Below are 21388 nucleotides of genomic sequence, written 5' to 3'. Positions count from 1 at the left end.
CTCACTAAGAAAAAGACAAACAATAATGGAAAAACTCTGAAAACTCTGCCGTTAGCCTACAAAACGAAAACAGGAAGTAGCTATGGAAGCCTGAGAGGATTAGCACTATTAAAATTTTTGACACCAATATTTATAATTTTACTGCAAGTAAACATCTGTTATCGGCCTCCTTGACTACCGATTAACGGTATCAGCTCTAAAGAAAACTATATTGGTCTATCTCTAATCCTGACCTCCGTGTCACTTCCTCCTGTTTCAGCTGAGCCTCGTGGCGTTGAACCAGCCCCACACTGGGCGCATGATGGGGCTGGACATGGCGGACCGGATGTGCTACGAGCAGGCCAAAGCAATGGGCCTGGCGCCCAACTACCGCGCCTTCATGTCATCCAACAGGCAGGACCTGGTCCACGTGGTCTATCCTGGGTTCAGGGAGTCTCTGCCAATCACCAACCTCAGAGTGAGTCCCGCTCGGCCGAACGAGTGCCGACCATGTCTGGTGAACGGATCTGACCTGCTGTGTCTTCTCTCAGGGAGACGTGATGTTCAGGAACTGGCGCTCACTTTTCAATGGCGACGGCGCTCCGATCAATGCCAGGATACCCATCTACTCCTTTGATGGCCGGGATGTGTTAGCTGACCCCTTCTGGTCTGTCAGCTTCATTTCATTTTCAGTTTTTATCTAGAATAGTGATATTCTGTTGTAATATTATCATTCCACAGAGGATGAAATTAGGTTCTCTTTCATTTGACCTATATTTACCTTGTATGCTGATGACATTCAATTGTATTTGTCTTTTCTGCCCAGTTTAATTTAATTAGATTTTACCCATAAAGCTTCACAGGTAGTTACAGTAAAACTAGAGTGGGTTATCTTTCAATAGCTGTTAGTGTAAATTTTAAAAAACTTTTTTGAAAACAGCTGCCGACTCCGTCTCCATGGAAATGGGGAAAACACAACGCACTTACTGTGTAATAACCGAGTCATTTTCCTCCCTCTTCGTCCAATCAGGCCCCAGAAGAGCATCTGGCACGGCTCCACCAGCAGGGGCCTCCGCCTGCTGGACAAGCACTGTGAGACGTGGCGGGCCGACCACATGTCGGTCGCCGGCCAGTCATCCAGCCTGACCTCGGGGCTCCTCGGCCAGCAGACGCGGAGCTGCTCCAACCAGTACATCGTCCTCTGCATCGAGACACACAAGAACCTCTGAACCTCCGCTCAGCCCATCCCCTGCCCGCCGCTTCAGACGGCATTGATTCCAGCACGAAGACAAATGTTTTAAAGGTTTTTGCTCTGTTTTTAAGAGTGGATAGAGTGGAGTTTAGGGCGAGTGGCTCATTCCTCACAGTAGCCCACAGAAATCATGAATCTAGAGCCGAAAGCCAAGATCTGGAGCAGAGATCAAAGCCTCAAAGTATCATCAAGCATTGGAAAGGCCAAAGCTCCACTCAGGCTAATGTCTCCATTTTAAAATGACTCCCAACCCGACACCCCCCATTCTACACTGGACACATCAGCTGTGGAGTCTCCGTGGAGGAGGGACTGTGACATCTAACCCGCCGAGAGAAAGCTCTCCACAAAATACATCGGCATAATGACATAATCGTACAAAATACGGTGTTTTTTTAACTTGTACAATAAAACGTTCATTGTCCGTGGTGACAAAAACAAAAACAAACAAAAAAAAAACGCTGCAAACCGCAAGAGCTCAGAGAGCAGAAGACCTGCCGATATGACCAGAAGAAGAGTTTTATTATGGAGGACCGGCACCCGGTTTTTCCATGGCATAACAAATCCCTGTCTTTCTTTCTTCCCATCCTTTGTGTGTTTGCTACGGAGAAAATAGTCTGTCTATCATCTGTGACACTTTGCAGTTGCATTGCGTCTTTCCACTGTTAAACTGCATCTAGCCGATCATTACAATGGGGGCTAATGCTAACAGCTAATGCTAACGGCTACTGCAGCCACAGCGCTACCGCGTCCGGAGTGAAATGGGGGTGACGGCGGAGGCCGAAGAGCAGCTGTGTCTGTCCCCACACATGACTCTTTCTGATAGATAAACTGCTCCTTTCATTACTGTGTTGGCAGGTCGTCATCGACGGATTTCTTAGAAAGTTTCAGGTCATATTTCCAGAACTTCCTACCTTGTCCCTCTAGTGGAGCAGGCGATAGAATAATTGTGCAAATTATGATACAAGCATGACATTTTGCCTGATTGTTCTTTAGAGATCATTAAATAGACCTAAAAATCCAAGATGGTGGCCATTAAACAATGTCGTCACATCGTTTAATTTCAAGATGGCCACAATTTGACCTGCCTAATTCACATTTGTGCCTTTAAATGCAAGTATTTTGACAATTCAAATGATCTTGGTGTCAGTTTGTCAAAAATGTTTCGTTAGGCCAAGTAACCTCTGTAGAACCACCATGCCAAATTTGATGCTTGTGTCGTAATTTGCACGATTTCTCACACATATTGCTCTTATCTGCTCTACTGCTCAGCTAACAAAGGGACGACTCGACAACTAGTGTCACCGCCAAAGTCATTTTGATGCACTGTACTTCATTTGTTTTGTTTTTTTTTTTAAAGGCCAGCATTTTCATCTTTGAAAGTGTTTGTTGGATCTTCTCATGGCTCTCGGTGATCTCACGACTTTATTTAATTTAAATCCAATGACTTATTTATATCTGTCACAGCACATAACAAGAAATCAGATGATTAAAATTAAAGAATGTAATTTATCGTTTGTTTTTGTCAGATGACTGTTTCTTCCTACCTTTTCTCCTTTTTTTTTGTATGTCTCCTCTTTTGTTTTTTTGTTTTTTTTCAAGATTTCTCATGAATGTCAGTGAAAACTTTCTCCACCAATTGTAATGATGCCATTCAACCAAGCAATGCAGTTTCATTTTAGGAAAATAAGAAAAAAGTCTCCAAACAAAGAGAGAGCACATGTTTTGTATAAATATTGGTGCTTTGTTATAAATAAAGATTTCTCTTTTCATAGCCTGGATTTGAATTTCTTGACTCCTCTAGGGGCTGTTTCAGTGTCTCTCTGCTCATTTCTGGCTTTGTTTTTTTGTTGTTTTTGTTTGTTTTTTTGGAAATTAAGATCACTGAAGGTGAGACGTTGTCCTCAAATTAGATGGAAACTAAAAAAAAAATTTAAAAAATCATTCTAGACATTTCAAAGCTGGTATGAAACAAGACAAGCTTTTTTAAAAAAAATACATTTATGCTAATATACATTTATCTAAATATATAGACCGGCCAGCAAGAAGGTCCCAGGTTCAATCCCCGGACCGTGCGGGCCTTTCTGTGTGGAGTTTGCATGTTCCTCCCCGTGTCTGGATGGGTTTCCTCCGGGATCTCCGGTTTCCCCCGTCAACCGATAACATGCACCATAGGTCAATACAAATATACATACATACAAACCCCTTGATAATAACTATGCATAAATGTTCTTATATTCAGTCAGATCAGATCACTTTTGCCTATGTGGTCCTAAATGTCATTTTACAACGTTTGCTGCCTGAATGTTCATGTCACATTGACTTTCAGAAGCGTTTGGATTAAATAAGCTTTCACTTTCTCCTACCCCCTTTGGATGTATTTGATTATTTTGCTTTGATTTGTATATTTGCTTGTTTTGTTGTGGTGTTTTCTTTTATTTAATTCATTCCTTCATTCATTCACACTTTCTTGGGGGGTTTGGTGGATCGGATTGGAGGCTCTTACAGGATTTATGTTTGACAACCCTCAAAAAATGAAACTCTCCATTTTGTACAGGAGTAACAGCTACTTCTAAACTACGAGTTTATCAAACACCAATCTGTGTTTTCCAGCTGGTTAAAGGTTCTCCAAACAGAAGCTCTCCACACAGACTAAAGGTCTGACACACACAGAACAACCCGAACTGCTCTCCTGATTGGACAACTCTGTTGAAGGGTTCTTGACCTCCGGAACATGAAGGAACTGAAGGTACTGTAAGCATGTCTTGTCCTTCTTTGATTTGTTTTGCACAAAAATTTTCAAAACATAACTGCAAAACAGCAAAGTTTTATAAGGATCCAGACAGAAAGACCTCTGAGTTTTATGAAATGTACATTTCCTTTATATCATTCATTAAAGATCCTGTTTGTGCTCCTGCTGACCACAGCTGCCGCTCAAGCTCAGTCCTTCCACTTAGGAAAATGTCCCAAACCGTCCGTTCAGGAGGATTTCAGCATTGAAAAAGTAAAATGAACCAATTTGGATTCCTAATGACATTTATCCCTGATGTAAACAGAAGGCCATTTGAGGCTAAATCAATCCTGTCTTGGTCTCCTTGAACCCTTTGTTGTCCTCCCCCTGCAGTATTTGGGCTCCTGGTATGAAATCGAAAAGCTGCCGGCCGTTTTTGAGAAAGGGAAATGTAATCAGGCCACGTACAGTCCTCTCAGTAACGGGACGGTGAAGGTCCACAACGCAGAGATCCTGTAAGAATTCAGCGGGAAAGTACCACTGTCTGTGTGTTTTTCATTGTTCTCTGCATGTGTGTGTGGTTCACAACCAACAGCATCCACTAGTCGTCCAGCATTGGTTTCAGCGTTTCAACTCTAGTGAAATGTGTTCTATTGTGTTTCAAATCATAATAGAAATGTGGACAGTACTGTCTTGTCTTCAGTTGAGTCTGGACCTTTACACCAAGTAGTTGCTTAATTTCACCGATATAAAGGTTGAAATGTGTTCTGAGGCACATGACCAATCCCATTTCATCTGGTTCACCTGATTGCTTTGACATGCCTGATACCTGGATACATGTGCTTTATTGGGAGTAACTGTGGAGTAAATCTTCCTCTCTTCAGGTCTGATGGGAAGATCAACTCAATTGAAGGAGTCGCCAAAGTGAAGGATCCATCTCAGCCTGCTATTCTTGCCGTTAGCTTCTTTAAAGGTAAATAACTAAAGACTGATAACATTTTACTGTATATCAACAAAATTCTACTTTGTTTATTGGGCTTTTCCAGCAGGCAAAGTTCAGTCGCATAAGCAAATAGTGGGTCTGTTATAATCAAACTTAAATGATAACAGAAGAACGAAACCTAACAGAAAAACAAAAACAAACAACACATTAGTCAATAGGAAATAAGAATGAAAAGATTCAAACCTGCAGCACCTCGCCCACCCCAATCACATATTCACACACCCTTCATGTCACTCTGAGGGAGATTCATCCTTTCCATATATTGAAGGAAAGAACCCAAAATATTACTGAATTTACTTGATTAACCAATCGCTGAGACAAATTCTTCTCCAATTTTTTAAAATAAAGAATGTCTCTTATCCAGCGAGTGTGAAAGGGAGGTCAGCTGGATTTGCAGGAGATCAATATGAGGCAATAGAGTTGTGAAGGCTAGAATATTCTTTTGAGGCTTGTGAAGAGAAGACAGTGAAGGAGAGATTCCAAATAAGTCATTGAGATAACAGAATTCTACTTCATGTGCTTCCAGGTGTTCCAGATGCTCCCTACTGGGTTCTCTCCACAGACTACCAGTCCTACTCTTTGGTTTATTCCTGCGCTGACTATCTGGGGGTTTTCCACGTGGACTTCGCCTGGATCCTGGCCCGCGCCCGGGTCCTGAGCGAGGACGTGCTGGGGCGGCTGCACGACCAGCTGACTGCTGTCGGTTTGAACACCAACCGGCTGCTGGTCAGCAACCAGACCGGCTGTGATCTACTGGATCAGTGAGAGAACGAGCCGACGATCAGCTGTTAGAGGTGACGACAGCAGAGACTGGTGATCTTTTGCAATACAGTGTTTTGATTAAGTAATAAAGACGCCAAACCTAAGATTTTTTGGGGTTTTTGATTTTGATTTTACTAAATTTAGGAAAATTTAAGGCCCTAGTTGCTCAATGTTTTCAACTTTCATTGTGTTTTGGGGTCTGTTTGAAGGTTCAGTTCCCATAGTGGATAGGTCCACTTGTGGTCCCTGAACACAACCTTTAACCCCATCAGCTCCCGTTAGTATTCTAGTGTGACAGGCAACTGAGGAAAAATGAAGTTTCACAAGGGGAGTATTAAAATGGGATTGGTCAAAGCTGTCCGTCCCTGGGAGAGGGATCCCTCCATACTGTGGTTCTCCCCAAGATTTCTTCTTTTCCCACTGGGTTTTTGGAGTTTTTTCTTGCCGGATGTGAGGGTCGAAGGCGGTGGTTGCTTCGTTCTGTCTCGTTACTGTAAATATTGACATATTACCATTATGCTTATTCACTGTTTTTACTTTTACCGACAAATGTAACATCTTGAAGCCCTCTGAGGCAACTGTTGTTGTGATACTGGGCTATACAAAAATAAATTAATTGATTGATTGATTGATTGACTGTGGCCTGGTTGGTGGAGTAGTTATCCTTCAATTAGAAGGTCATAGGTTTGATTCCCATTCTCCACTGTCCATATGTCAAAGTGTCCTTGAGCAAAACACTGATTAGAGCACCTTACGCATGATGGCCATGTCTACTGGTTTCAGGAATTTACAATTGGAATTATTCCAAAATTTGTTTTCTATTCTGTTCTATTCTATTCTATTCTATTCTATTCTATTCTATTCTATTCTATTCTATTCTATTCAGTAAGTTAAAGTTATTCATTTTAGAGTGAGTACGTGAGTTTAGGTTAGTTTTTAAGACCTCAAACTTGAACATAATTGGGGCTATTAGTGGATTTATCAAGCTCAAACTCTGAAAATCATCTAAATTCACATTTCTATAGGTTGAAATAATTGTGAAATAATTTATCTATATGTGAAAACAAACACTTTACAAACAAATGCTGCAATCAAACACACGCAAATGAATGTATTTTTATTTTATTTATTCACTCATTTTATTTTTTTAAATGGGGAAGAGGTGGAGGACATGTGATTAGATTCCTAAAAGAAACGGCCTTGATGGGGAAAATACAAGAATATAAGATAGAGATATAACGACCAGCAGATGGCGGTAATGCAACCAACGGGAGCTGCCGTAAAACATCAAAGAAGATTTTATTTTTTCTTCTTTCCCGGTGCGAGGGGCGTTACGTCATTTCCGCTCAGCTGATGCCGTCTTCTAAACGACTTCCGGTCGCCGATACATTGCAGCGGGCTGCAGGCGGAACGAACTCTTTTCAAACTTTTTACTTCATTTTTTTAAGCGACATGTTTCTGCTTTACGTTTGTTTCCTGGTTCTGCTCTCACATTCATCCGCCGAGAGGAACGACAGACCCGTCATAGGTGAGTTGAGAGAGTTTTTTAGCCGTTATTGAGCTCAGCCAGCCTCCATCTGTGTTTGTTGTTGTTGTTGTTTGTGCGCAGGTCTCCTCTCTCAGGAGGTTTTTCCGTCCAGTCGCAGCAGAAGCGCCTACATCGCCGCTTCCTACGTGAAGTTCCTGGAGGCGGCGGGAGCCCGAGTGGCTCCGGTCCGGTGAGGATCACTCCTGCGGTCACTGTTTAACTTTTAGTCAGACGCTGTCAGCGTTTCAGGAGTTCAGTCTGTCAGCGAAAAGTTCTCAAACACGGAGACAAGCTTCTTTAGAATCGATAAAACTCCGAAGACTGGCTGATACTTCAGTCTTTGCCCTGTTTTTAAAGATTTTCTGATATATTGAATCAGTTCAGATACAAAAAAACTTTCTTATGAAAGTTGAAATGCATGAATTTTGAAGTAACATCTTGAGGAAACTTTATTCAAAAGAAATTGTATTTAAAACGTTGTTTCCACATTCCTGTCGAGTTGTTTTCTCGTTAGAACTCTGAGTCCTTAACCAGCACTGACAGGCCCTCCAGCAAGAACCCAGAGTGTAAATGATTAAATCAAGCTGTGGTTTAACTTTCTCACTATTACATTGTATCTTTTCCCATTTCCGAACCAGTGTTGTGTGACTGTTTCACTTTGAATTTCATGAAAATGTCTGTTTTTCATTGTTTTAAACAGGCAGTGACTCATGGTGACTGTACTGTGTGCAGCTCCAGTTTACTCTCAGAAATACAGAATAAATAGACACGAAGAAGCAGCTTTGAGTCCAATCTGACCTCAAAGGTCGATGATAAACTGCAACAGTGTTTTTCAACAGTATCTTTATTATTTTGCATATAACAACCAAGGAGTTGATTACAAGGACAAGTACAAAGTTAACTCAAATAGATACCAGATCAGCCCTGATGGCCTACATTCCAGCAAAGTGTGTACCAATTCAAATGCATGAGCAGTTTATTGAAAAGCAAAATTAACATAACCCAATGTTGCTGGAAACAGCACCTCTTGTTGTAAAAGAATGTTTAACAGTCACTTGACATTGGAAATAAATTAACATTTAAATGTGAAAGGTTTACTGTATTGAACAGCCTGTAATCTGTGCATTTCCTGAGTAAAAATAGGATTTTAACCCTCGCATTCCCTGTTTGTAAACTGTAATTATTAAACTCAAGCACTCACATATGGGCCAGCTTTAAACATGATTTAATCTCATGTCTTTTGGATTGTTGAGAAAATGCAAACTCAGAACAAAAAGACACCAAAACTGGAATTATTCCCACTTAATCTGAAATTATTAAGGTTTCCAGTGTTAGAATTCTGTGTGGTGAAACCTTTTCTAGTCTCTCTGTGATTTTTTTTTTTTTTTTTTTCCAGGATCAACTTGTCACCAGAGGAGTATAAGACACTGTTCAGCTCCATCAATGGGTAAACGATCGACATGATGCATCAATGTCTTCTTTCCTTTGATAATATTCTGAGTTTTTCTGACCTTTCTGTCTCCAGGATCCTCTTCCCGGGCGGCGCTGCCAGCATTTACTCGTCCGGCTACCAAAGAGCGGCTCAGTTCTTCTTTGAGGCGGCCATCGAGGTGAAAGGCTGAAGCACCCTGAACCAGGCTGTTTTCAGATGAAGCTGAACGAAGCGCGTCTCGTTTCAGGCTAACAAAGGAGGCGACTACTTCCCGGTGTGGGGGACGTGTCTGGGCTTTGAACAGATGATGTATCTGACCAGTGGACAGCGGATTCTGTCTCGAACCAACACCACTGGAATCGCTCTGCCTCTCAACTTCACTAACGGTACAGCTTGGTTCCCACAACGATATAAATCTAGGATGAAGTCAACTAAATTTATTGTTTTTAACCCAAAATATACACTGATGTACATAAAACCGTCACAACCATCACACTTAGCAGTTCATTCAAATTCTCTAAAATATAACAAATTACATTTACATTTCAAAACATCAACACCAGCCTTGTTCCCTCATCAACCAGGAGCTAAAGAAACGTGAGCAGCGTTGATTTATACTTTATACAGCCTTTATCTTCCATTTTTAACTGTTAAGCGTTCTGGACCCTTCAAAATAAAAGCTTTTGCTGTATTATTGCTAGAACGGTACACAGGAACCTTATGAATGATTTCACAACGTTAGCAGGGTCATTTACTTTTCTTGATTTTTTTTTTTTCTTTTGCACAATTTTTCCAAATATATGATTCAAACAAAAATGGTTTTTCTTACACAATATTATTTAAGCTGTATTTCTTTTGACAGTTACTGAATATTGACAAACATGATCACAAAAGAAGTAATATAATCTTTTTTTTTAAAGGTGCTGTAGGCAGGATTTTGCTAGTCAATGCTAATTTTTCTGTTTTCTTTGGATGAAATGTTAGAGTATCCACTGATAATCCTTTAGGAGTGTAGCATAATTGCTCTACCGCGAGGGCGCAGCGTTTCCATCTGTCTGTGTTTTGAGCTGAAAAGGAATCTCGACAGCTCCAGGTATCTTTGACCAATCAGAAGAGCCCATGAGGCTCTAACCGTGATTGGTCGAGGGGCGTTCGTCGCGGGTTCTTGTGGGAGGGGCTTAACTTGCTTAAGGGCGTGATGTCAGAGAAAACAGGACAGGATTGGCTGTGCTGGGTTTCAAATCGCCATCTTAGATGGGTCAAATCGCCATCTTGCTTAGGTAACCCTAAGCAAGATGGCGGAGATGCGGAATCCTGCCTACAGCACCTTTAAGTGCTCATCAAGATGCAACATCAACTAACAAATATTCTTTATTAAAAATACCCTAATTAAAAAAAAAAACAACCTAATTTTACATTAAAGTTGACAAGTTGATCCATTTTTATTCCTGTCCAGTTGTTGACTCACTTTTTTCATCTATTTGTTTTTGGACTGAAACTCTAATAGAACATAAATCTCACAAAGATGAACTTATTTAGACCATTTTTATTATAGAAATTAAGATAAATAAATGATGGATCACTACTGTTTATAGTGAGTCAGAGGCTGATTAGTTTTCCTTGTCTGGATGAAGTTAACAGGAAGATGCTGATTTAATGTTCTCATCTGATCATCCATCCATTCATGAATGAATGAATGAATGTGATTGTTTCCTCTTCCAGAAGCCAACGTGAGCCGGATGTTCAGACCTTTTCCTCTTGAACTCATGGAGGCGCTGTCGTCTGAGCCGCTGACAGAAAACTCTCACATGTGGAGCTTGGCCTTGTCGGTATGTAGGGCTGTCAAACACAAGGCACGCGGGCCAAAGCCGGCCAAATTTCAACCATCAATCCCTGCACATCACAATACTTTTGTCTTTTCACTCTTTTTTTTCCAGACTTATAATTCAAATGATGACCTGAGAAAGTTTTACAAAGTTCTCTCCACCAACACCGACGGACAAACGGAGTTCGTTTCGACTGTTGAAGGTAATTCCAGTCAAATAAAATAGAACAGAATCGACTTTATTCATCTCACCACGGAGAAATTTACAGGTACAGAGGCTGGTAGGACACACCGGGGGGTCAAAAAGTGATGAAAGGTGCAAATAAAGAAAACGTAATAGTGCAAATCTTAATAAGAATAATAATAGAAAGCTAAAAGAAAAAAATCTAACTGTATGTACAGCATACATCTTAAAATATAACAGGAACTGTAATATATACAGATTTGTTTTTAGTGCCGCAGAATGAGTGGTTTATAAAGTTCCAATGATTTCTTATGGGGGTTATGAAGTGAGGATGATTGCAGGTTGGAGCTGCTGAGCTCCTCCAGTGGCCGGGAGATGAGATTTCAACAGAATCAGACAGAAGGGGAAGGTCTTCATGTGTGGTTTTCTCTCTGCAGCCTACGACTATCCGATATACGGGACCCAGTGGCATCCAGAGAAAAACCCCTTTGAATGGAGGAAGGCGTATTACCCACACTCCCCCTCAGCTGTCAGGATGAGCTTCTACATGGCGGAGTTCTTTGTGAGCGAAGGTAGGAGACGTCGAGTTTCTGTTTGAAAGTATAAACAGTAGGGGTGTGACGAGATGAAATCACGGCGATGTTTCTCGTTTAAATGAGAAGCTGTCCCTCTGCACTTGGATTTTAGGGCGTCTCCTCATCAGAGCTGTGCAGAAAATGCACCTGTATTGTTTTGTGACTCAAATAAAAAAAGTCTGTTTTCCCAGTCAGATATTTTGTCATTTTAGTTTTCTGAAAATTAAAGTGGAATGTCGTCTGGTCTCATGACCGTGATGATATCGTGTCTGGTCTCGTCTCGTCACACCGCTAGTCTGCTCCAGTTCCAGGGCCTCTGATCAGTAAACGTGGCGTTTTGTCTCCACAGCCAGGAAAAACTTCCACAGATTTGAATCGGTGGAGAAGGAAAGAGAAGCGCTGATCTACAACTACAGTCCGGTTTACACGGATGAGTCCATCCCGTTTGAGCAAATCTATTATTTTGAGTGATTTTTATGAATCTTTTAAAGGTTGGCTGCTTGAAGACTTTTGATTGTTTTCCTATTTGCTGCTTTTTTTTTTTTTTTTTTAATGTACTTAATCTGAAAGTGATGAAGGTCCACACTGGATAAAGCACTGATTTTAATATTTAAGAAGATGAAAGCTACAAGGAGTTGTTGCCTTTTTTTGTTTATCTGTAAATATGAGATGATTTTTAATAATTCCCATTTATTTCTTACAATTCCCGATCTTCAGGCGGGACCATTAAAGCCTGTTTGAGTTACTGTGAATCTACGTTGTGCTGCTAAGCTTCCTTTCTGTAATGTGTTCAGTAAAAAGGAACTAGAGTAACTGATTCCTGTGTTGTGTGTGTTTTTGTGAGCGAGCGTAAAATTTGGCCTAAATGATGGTCTTTCTATAGTTTTACCTCCTTTTCCAAACATGAATGAAACATCCTGGCAGATGCAACTCACCCAAACCACCAGCTGTTCTCTCCTCTGCCACCGGGGGGCGGTACAGAGCACTGAAGCCTTACTTCCAGACTGTAACAGCTTTTTTTCCAAAAGGCCATCACCCTCTGAACGGTGAAGTCACTCAGGAGATACACTCATTTCCTGACGCTGCTTGAATGACCGGGTGTTTCAGTGTTTTATTGATAAGGTTTTATTTGTGTGTGACGTGATGACAAGTAGTCGCTCCCTTTTGGTGATCCGTTAGTTTAATCAGGAGTGATTAGGAGAACCAATCAGTGGGCTTTGGTTGTTTTGGCTCTTCTCACCCTGAAGCCTTTAGTTCTGTTTTCAGTCAGACGTGCTGAGATGAGGATGCTGGTAGTTCAGGCCATGTGGGAGCAGATGCTTCAATTTTATGTTCTAATCTAACCTCAGCCTTACCTAAAAACCACCTGGACAATCAGAACATCTTAGAGGTCTTCCAGTCCACTTGTAAACCCATTTGCAGTCAGCTTCACTGAGGGTTTTGAATGACATGTCTCTGGCGAGTATGCGGTTCTGGTTCTGCTGGGCCTGACTTCTGCATTTGACAGAATCTTAAAGGAATACTCCGAAGATTTTGGACCCACGCCCTATCCCTATCATTTACAAAGTGAGATAACCTCATAAATACTTTTTTTTTTTTTTGTCTGTGTGTCCAGTGGCTGGCTCCCAGCTGTTAGCATGGTAGTTAGCTTAGCTCAGCTGCTGGAGGTGAAGAGGAAACAGAGCCGGACTGACGAAAGTGGACAAAATACTCCTTCCAGTGGTCCAGGGGACGGCGTATTAGCGCGTGAAGTAAATCCGAATGGTTATAAAACATTTTAAAAGACGTGTTTTCTTTTCAATCCGTTAAAATAAGATTTTGATACACACAGACCTGCACAGTCATAGTGCTCTGCGGAAGGATATACCGGCGCACAGCGGCGGAGTCTATGGCTTCTACTGCTGTGCTCCAGTATATCCTTCTGCGGAGCACTGCGCATGCAATTTTTTATTTATTTTTTTAAATTTTCACTTGATTTTGAATTTTAAGAAACTTTGTTAAGGCTATAGCAACACCATTTTCCAAAAAAAGTTGTTTTTTTAATTTTGAGTTTATACAAGGGGTAAGGCTATAGTAAGACCATTTTTCTTGAAAAATTGAAAAAAAAATGTGTGTTAATTTTGACTTAAAACAGTGGTAAGGCTATATCGTAAGACCATTTTTCTTGAAAAGTTGAAAAAAAAAATTCTGTTAATTTGTAAAATGTAAATTTTCTTAATTTTGACTTTAAAACAGTGGTAAGGCCACTATAGTAAGACCATTTTTCATGAAAATCGCAAAAACAAAATTTTCTTCATTTTGAATTTAACAAAGTGGTTAGGCTATAGTAAAACCATTTCTCATCAAAATTGGCCAAAAAAAAAAAAAATCTAATTTTGACTTTAAAGAATTGGTAAGGCTATAGTAAGACCATTTTTAATGTAAATTGGAAGGCAGAGATGTGATTTGAACCAGTGACCTTGTAAATCAGTGACCACTGCTCTACAAAGTGAGCCATGGCCACAACATGAAGCCTTGTGTACAATAGTGATGAGGTAAGATCATTGTTTGTGAAAATGGGCAAAAAAAATGTTTTTCAAATTTTGACTTCAAAGAATTGGTAAGGCTATAGTAGCTAAGACCATTTCTTGTCAAAATTGGCAAAAAATAAATTTTCTTAATTTTGACTTTAAAGAATTGGTAAGGCTATAGTAAGACCATTTTTAATGTAAATTGGAAGGCAGAGATGTGATTTGAACCAGTGACCTTGTAAATCAGTGACCACTGCTCTACAAAGTGAGCCATGGCCACAACATGAAGCCTTGTGTACAATAGTGATGAGGTAAGATCATTGTTTGTGAAAATGGGCAAAAAAAATGTTTTTCAAATTTTGACTTCAAAGAATTGGTAAGGCTATAGTAGCTAAGACCATTTCTTGTCAAAATTGGCAAAAAATAAATTTTCTTAATTTTGACTTTAAAAAAGTGGTAAGGCTATAGTAAGACCATTTTTCATGAAAATTGGCAAAAAAAAAGTGCCTGATTTTGAATTTTAAGAAAATTTGTTAAGGCTATAGCAAGACCATTTTTCATGAAAATTAGCAAAGAAAGTTGTTTTTTTTTTTATTTTGATTTTTCATGAAAATTGGCAATAAAAAAGGTTATCTTAATTTTGACTTTAAAAAAGTGGTAAGGCTATAGTAAGACCATTTTTCATGAAAATTTGCAAAAAAAAAAATTGTTAATTTTGTCGTTAAAAAAGTGATCAGTATAGTAAGGTCATTTTTTTGAGAATTTGCAAAAAGAAAAAAAAATTGTTCTAATTTTGACTTTAAAGAAGTGGGACGACCATTTTTCATGAAAAATGACAAAAAAGTGCTTGATTTTGAATTTTAAGAAAATTTATTAAGGCTATAGCAAGATCATTTTTCAGGAAAATTACCGAAAAAAAAGTTTTTTTTTTAATTTTGAGTTGATAAAAGTGGTAGAGCATTTTTCTTGAAAAATTGAAAAAAAAAGTTTGTTAATTTTGACTTTAAAACAGTGGTAAAACCATTTTTCATGAAAATTGGCAAAAAAAAGTTTATCTTAATTTTGACTTTTAAAAAGTGGTAAGGCTATAGTAAGACAATTTTTCATGGAAATTGGCAATAAAAAAGGTTATCTTAATTTTGACTTTTAAAAAATTAAAAGTTTTTTGTGAAAATTGGCTAGAAATAAATTTTATTAATTTTGACTTTAAAACAGTGGTGAGGCTATAGTAAGACCATTTTTTTGAAATTTGACAAAAAAAAAAGTTTATCTTAATTTTGACTTCTAAAAAGTGGCAAGCCTATAGTAACACCATTTTTTGTCAAAATTGGCAAAAAATAAATTTTCTTAATTTTGACTTTAGAAAAAGTGGTAAGGCTACAAGACCATTTTTCATGAAAATTGGCAAAAAAAAAGTGCTTGATTTTGAATTTTGAAAAGATTTGTTAAGGCTATAGCAAGACCATTTTTTGTCAAAATTGGCAAAAAATACATTTTCTTAATTTTGACTTTTAAAAAGTGGTACGGCCATTTTTTGTGAAAATTGGCAAAAAATAAATTTTATTAATTTTGACTTCTAAAAAGTGGTAAGGCCCTTTTTTGTCAAAATTGGCAAGAAATAAGACCATTTTTCATGAAAATTTGCAAAAAAAATTGTTAATTTTGTCGTTAAAAAATTGATGAGTATAGTTGTTACGACCCAGGGTCGTTGGGAGGTTACGGGGAGTGGTTTGTTCTGCTCTGCTGCTGCTCCCGCTTCTCCCCTCTGCACAGGTGTGCCAGATTATGCTGATTGCTCCATGGACCAGCATAAAAGCCCGAGCACGCACGTGCTCGGGGTGGTCGTTGTCTCTGTGGGTCGTCGTTGCTGCCTCGCTCCTCCGCTTGCTCCACCCGATGACGTCCTCCTGCGGGGTCCTGCTCCCGCTTGTCGGCTGCGGGCACCGACCTTCTGATGACCTCCTCCTGCAGCGTCCCGTTCCCGCTCGTCGGCTGCGGGCTTCTGCCTTCCTGATGGCGTCCACCATTCACCTTTTGGTTGTGTTAATTAATCTTTTGTTAACTTTATTTCATTAAATCTTCCTTTTACGCACAGTCCCCAGTCTCTGTCTCCCTCGTTTTGTTGCGGCTTTGAGCCGGCCGTAACAATAGTAAGGCCATTTTTTTGAGAATTTGCAAAAAAAAATGTTTTTCTAATTTTGAGTTTAAAGAAGTGGGAAGACCATTTTTCAGGAAAAATGACAAAAAAAAAGTGATTGATTTTGAATTTCAAGAAATTTTTTTAAGGCTATAGCAAAACCATTTCTCATGACAATTTGCAGAAAAAAGTTTATCTTAATTTTGACTTTTAAAAAGTGTTAAGGCTATAGTAAGGCCATTTTCTGTGAAAATTGGCAAAAAATAAATTTTATTAATTTTGACTTCTAAAAAGTGGTAAGACCACTTTTTGTCAAAATTTGCCAAAAATAAATTGTATTAATTTTGACTTTAAAACAGTGGTAAGTCGATAGTAAGACCATTTCTCATGACAATTGGCAAAAAAAAAGTTTATCTTAATTTTGACTTTAACCAGTGGTAAGACCAATTTTTGTCAAAATTGCCAAAAAATAAATTTTCTTAATTTTGACTTTAAAACAGTGGTAAGTTGATAGTAAGACCATTTTTTATGAAAATTGGCAAAAAAAAGTGCTTGATTTTGAATTTTGAAAAAAATTGTTTAGGCTATAGCAAGACCATTTTTCATGAAAATTAGCAAAAACAATTATTTTTTTAATTTTGATTTATAAAAGTGGTAAGGCTATAGTAAGACCTCTTCTCATGAAAATTGGCAAAACAAAATTTGTTAGTTTTGACTTTAAAACAGTGGTAAGTCGATAGTAAGACCATTTCTCATGACAATTTACAAAAAAGTTTATCTTAATTTTGACTTTAACCAGTGGTAAGGCTATAGTAAGACCATTTTTTGTCAAAATTTACAAAAAATAAATTGTATTAATTTTGACTTTTAAAACAGTGGTGGACGTTTCTTTTGAAATTTGGCAAAAAAAAAGTTTATCTTAATTTTGACTTCTAAAAAGTGGCAAGGCTATAGTAACACAATTCTTTAGTTAGTTAGTAAGACCATTTTTCATGAAAATTTGCAAAAAAAAAAAAATGTTAATTTTGATGTTAAAAAAGTGATGAGAATAGTAAGGCCATTTTTTTGGAAAATTGGCCCAAATTTTTTTTTTTTCTAATGTTGACTTTAAAGAAGTGGGAAGACCTTTTTTCATGAAAAATGACAAAAAATTGCTTGATTTTGAATTTTAAGAACATTTGTTAAGGCAAGACCATTTTTCATGAAAATTACCAAAAAAGTTTTTTTTTAATTTTGAGTTTATAGAAGTGGTAAGACCATTTTTCATGAAAATTGGCAAAAAAAGTGCTTGATTTTGAATTTTAAGAAAATTTGTTAAGACCATTTTTCATGAAAATTAGCAAAACAAAATTTGTTAGTTTTGACTTTTAAAACAGTGGCAAGGCTAGAGTGAGACCATTTTTTGTAAAAATTTGCAAAAAATAAATTGTATTAATTTTGACTTTTAAAAACAGTGGTGAGGCTATAGTAAGACCATTTTTTTTTAAATTTGGCAAAAAAAAAGTTTATCTTAATTTTGACTTCTAAAAAGTGGCAAGGTAATAGTAACACCATTTTTTGTCAAAATTGGCAAAAAATTAATTTTCTTAATTTCTTAATTTTGACTTTAAAAAAAGTGGTAAGACCATTTTTCATGAAAATTGTCAAAAAAAAGTGCTTGATTTTGAATTTTGAAAGAATTTGTTAAGGCTATAGCAAGACCATTTTTCATGAAAATTAACAAAGAAAAGTTCTTTTTTTTTTATTTTGATTTTATAAAAGTGGTAAGGCTATAGTAAGACCATTTTTTGTCAAAATTTGCAAGAAATAAATTTTATTAATTTTGACTTTAAAACAGTGTCAAAATTGTCAAAATTTGCAAAAAATAAATTGTATTAATTTTGACTTTAAAACAGTGGTAAGGCAATTTTTAATGGAAATTTGCAAAAAGAATTGTTAATTTTGTCGTTAAAAAAGTGATCAGTATATAAGGCCATGTTTTTGAGGATCTGCAAAAAAAAAAAAAATGGTTCTAATTTTGACTTTAAAGAAGTGGGACGACCATTTTTCATGAAAAATTACAAAAAAGTGCTTGATTTTGAATTTTAAGAAAACTTTTTAAGGCTATAGCAAGACCATTTTCATGAAAATTACCAAAAAAACTTTTTTTTGATTTTCAGTTGATAAAAGTGGTAAGACAATTTTTCTTGAAAAATTAAAAAAAAAAAAAAGTTTGTTAATTTTGACTTCAAAACAGTGGTAAGACCATTTTTCATGAAAACTGGCAAAAAAAAGTTTATCTTATTTTTGACTTTTAAAAGTGGTAAGGCCATTTTTCATGAAAATTACCAAGAAAAGTTTGTTTGTTTTTTTTAATTTTGATTTTATAAAAGTGGTGAGGCTATGGTAAGACCATTTTTCATGAAAATCGGCAAAAAAAGTGCTTGATTTTGAATTTTAAAAGAAAATTTGCTAAGGCTATAGTAAGACCATTTTTCATGAAAATTAGCAAAGAAAAGTTTTTTTTTTATTTTGATTTGATCAAAGTCGTAAGGCTATAGTAAGACCATTTCTCATGAAAATTGGCAAAACAAAATTTGTTAGTTTTGACTTTTAAAACCGTGGCAAGGCTATAGTAACACCATTTTTTGTCAAAATTGGCAAAAAATTAATTTTCTTAATTTCGTAATTTTGACTTTAAAAAAAGTGGTAAGACCATTTTTCATGAAAATTACCAAAAAAAAGTTTTTTTTTAAATTTTGATTTTATAAAAGTGGTAAGGCTATAGTAAGACCATTTTTCATGAAAACTGTCAAAAAAAAGTGCTTGATTTTGAATTTTGAAACAATTTGTTAAGGCTATAGCAAGACCATTTTTCATGAAAATTAACAAAGAAAAGTTCATTTTTTTTAATTTTGATTTTATAAAAGTGGTCAGGCTATAGTAAGACCATTTTTTGTCAAAATGTGCAAGAAATAAATTTTATTAATTTTGACTGTAAAACAGTGTCAAAATTGTCAAAATTTGCAAAAAATAAATTGTATTAATTTTGACTTTAAAACAGTGGTAAGGCTATAGTAAGACCATTTTTTCATGAAAATTACCAAAAAAAAGTTTTTTTTAATTTTGAGTTGATAAAAGTGGTAAGACCATTTTTCTTGAAAAATTGAAAAAAAAAAGTTTGTTAATTTTGACTTTAAAACAGTGGTAAAACCATTTTTCATGAAAATTGGCAATAAAAAAGGTTATCTAAATTTTGACTTTTAAAAAGTGGTAAGGCTATAGTAACACCATTTTTTGTCAAAATTGGCAAAAAATAAATTTTCTTAATTTTGACTTTAGAAAAAGTGGTAAGGCTATAGTAATAACATTTTTCATGAAAATTGGCAAAAAAAAAAAAGTGCTTCATTTTGAATTTTGAAAACATTTGTTAAGGCTATAGCAAAACAATTTTTTGTCAAAATTGGCAAAAAATAAATTTTCTTAATTTTGACTTTTAAAAAGTGGTACGGCCATTTTTTGTCAAAATTGGCAAGAAATAAATTTTCTTAATTTTGACTTCAAAAAAGTGGTAAGGCCCTTTTTTGTCAAAATTGGCAAGAAATAAGACCATTTTTCATGAAAATTTGCAAAAAAAATTGTTAATTTTGTCGTTAAAAAATTGATGAGTATAGTTGTTACGACCCAGGGTCGTTGGGAGGTTACGGGGAGTGGTTTGTTCTGCTCTGCTGCTGCTCCTGCTTCTCCCCTCTGCACAAGTGTGCCAGATTACCCTGATTGCTCCATGGACCAGCATAAAAGCCCGAGCACGCACGCGCTCAGGGTGGTCGTTGTCTCTGTGGGTCGTCGTTGCTGCCTCGCTCCTCCGCCCGATGACGTCCTCCTGCGGGGTCCTGCTCCCGCTTGTCGGCTGCGGGCACCGACCTTCTGATGACCTCCTCCTGCAGCGTCCCGTTCCCGCTCGTCGGCTGCGGGCTTCTGCCTTCCTGATGGCGTCCACCATTCACCTTTTGGTTGTGTTAATTAATCTTTTGTTAACTTTATTTCATTAAATCTTCCTTTTACGCACAGTCCCCAGTCTCTGTCTCCCTCGTTTTGTTGCGGCTTTGAGCCGGCCGTAACAATAGTAAGGCCATTTTCTGTGAAAATTGGCAAAAAATAAATTTTATTAATTTTGACTTCTAAAAAGTGGTAAGACCACTTTTTGTCAAAATTTGCCAAAAATAAATTGTATTAATTTTGACTTTAAAACAGTGGTAAGTCGATAGTAAGACCATTTCTCATGACAATTGGCAAAAAAAAAGTTTATCTTAATTTTTGACTTTAACCAGTGGGAAGACCAATTTTTGTCAAAATTGCCAAAAAATAAATTTTCTTAATTTTGACTTTAAAACAGTGGTAAGTTGATAGTAAGACCATTTTTTATGAAAATTGGCAAAAAAAAGTGCTTGATTTTGAATTTTGAAAAAAATTGTTTAGGCTATAGCAAGACCATTTTTCATGAAAATTAGCAAAAACAATTATTTTTTTAATTTTGATTTATAAAAGTGGTAAGGCTATAGTAAGACCTCTTCTCATGAAAATTGGCAAAACAAAATTTGTTAGTTTTGACTTTAAAACAGTGGTAAGTCGATAGTAAGACCATTTCTCATGACAATTTACAAAAAAGTTTATCTTAATTTTGACTTTAACCAGTGGTAAGGTTAAAGACCATTTTTTGTCAAAATTTACAAAAAATAAATTGTATTAATTTTGACTTTTAAAACAGTGGTGAGGCTATAGTAAGACCGTTTTTTGTCAAAATTTACAAAAAATAAATTGTATTAATTTTGACTTTTAAAACAGTGGTGAGGCTATAGTAAGACATTTTTTTTTTAAATTTGGCAAAAAAAAAGTTTATCTTAATTTTGACTTCTAAAAAGTGGCAAGGCTATAGTAACACAATTTTTTAGTTAGTAAGACCATTTTTCATGAAAATTTGCAAAAAAAAAAAAAAAAGTTAATTTTGATGTTTAAAAAAGTGATGAGAATAGTAAGGCCATTTTTTGGAAAATTGGCCAAAAAAATTATTTTTTTTTCTAATTTTGACTTTAAAGAAGTGGGAAGACCATTTTTCACAAAAAATGACAAAAAAGTGCTTGATTTTGAATTTTAAGAACATTTGTTAAGGCAAGACCATTTTTCATGAAAATTACCAAAAAAGTTTTTTTTTAATTTTGAGTTTATAGAAGTGGTAAGACCATTTTTCATGAAAATTAGCAAAGAAAAGTTTTTTTTTTAATATTGATTTTATCAAAGTGGTAAGGCTATAGTAAATCCATTTCTCATGAAAATTGGCAAAACAAAATTTGTTAGTTCTGACTTGTGTGGCAAGGCTATAATAAGACCATTTTTTGTCAAAATTAGCAAAAAATTAATTTTCTTAATTTCTTGATTTTGACTTTAAAAAAAGTGGTAAGACCATTTTTCTTGAAAATTGGCAAAAAAAAGTGCT

The 21388-nt window shown here is 36.5% G+C and overlaps 3 protein-coding genes across 4 annotated transcripts in view; all 3 read left to right on the top strand.

Annotated features, from left to right (window-relative positions):
- The window catches only part of LOC115394556 (collagen alpha-1(XVIII) chain-like), an 86040-nt gene extending 84383 nt beyond the window's left edge, over positions 1-1657 (top strand). The window contains exons 42-44 of one of the 2 annotated variants that reach the window (XM_030099897.1): positions 260-457; positions 531-646; positions 1010-1657. In XM_030099897.1, coding sequence (XP_029955757.1) covers positions 260-457; positions 531-646; positions 1010-1208 — 513 coding nt within the window. In that variant the 3' untranslated portion in view covers positions 1209-1657. The remainder of the gene's footprint in view (positions 1-259; positions 458-530; positions 647-1009) is intronic. The other variant, XM_030099898.1, reaches the window with a different exon arrangement.
- A 2434-nt stretch (positions 1658-4091) lies between these two features.
- LOC115394705 (apolipoprotein D-like) lies at positions 4092-5727 on the top strand. Its single transcript, XM_030100058.1, has 4 exons — positions 4092-4232; positions 4353-4474; positions 4844-4932; positions 5489-5727. The coding sequence occupies exons 1-4, from the start codon at positions 4092-4094 to the stop codon at positions 5725-5727; spliced, it is 591 nt and encodes a 196-aa protein (XP_029955918.1).
- A 1366-nt stretch (positions 5728-7093) lies between these two features.
- Positions 7094-12056, top strand: LOC115394438 (gamma-glutamyl hydrolase-like). Its single transcript, XM_030099748.1, has 9 exons — positions 7094-7252; positions 7334-7442; positions 8649-8699; positions 8778-8862; positions 8932-9070; positions 10407-10513; positions 10622-10712; positions 11131-11265; positions 11618-12056. Exons 1-9 carry the CDS (start codon positions 7177-7179, stop codon positions 11737-11739), a joined length of 915 nt encoding a protein of 304 aa, XP_029955608.1. The 5' UTR covers positions 7094-7176; the 3' UTR covers positions 11740-12056.
- The last annotated feature ends 9332 nt before the right edge of the window (positions 12057-21388 follow it).

Source organism: Salarias fasciatus, chromosome 9 (genome assembly GCF_902148845.1).
Source record: "Salarias fasciatus chromosome 9, fSalaFa1.1, whole genome shotgun sequence".
Lineage (NCBI taxonomy): Eukaryota > Metazoa > Chordata > Actinopteri > Blenniiformes > Blenniidae > Salarias > Salarias fasciatus.
Note: the sequence above shows the minus strand (reverse complement) of the source record. Positions and strands in the feature narration are given on the sequence as shown.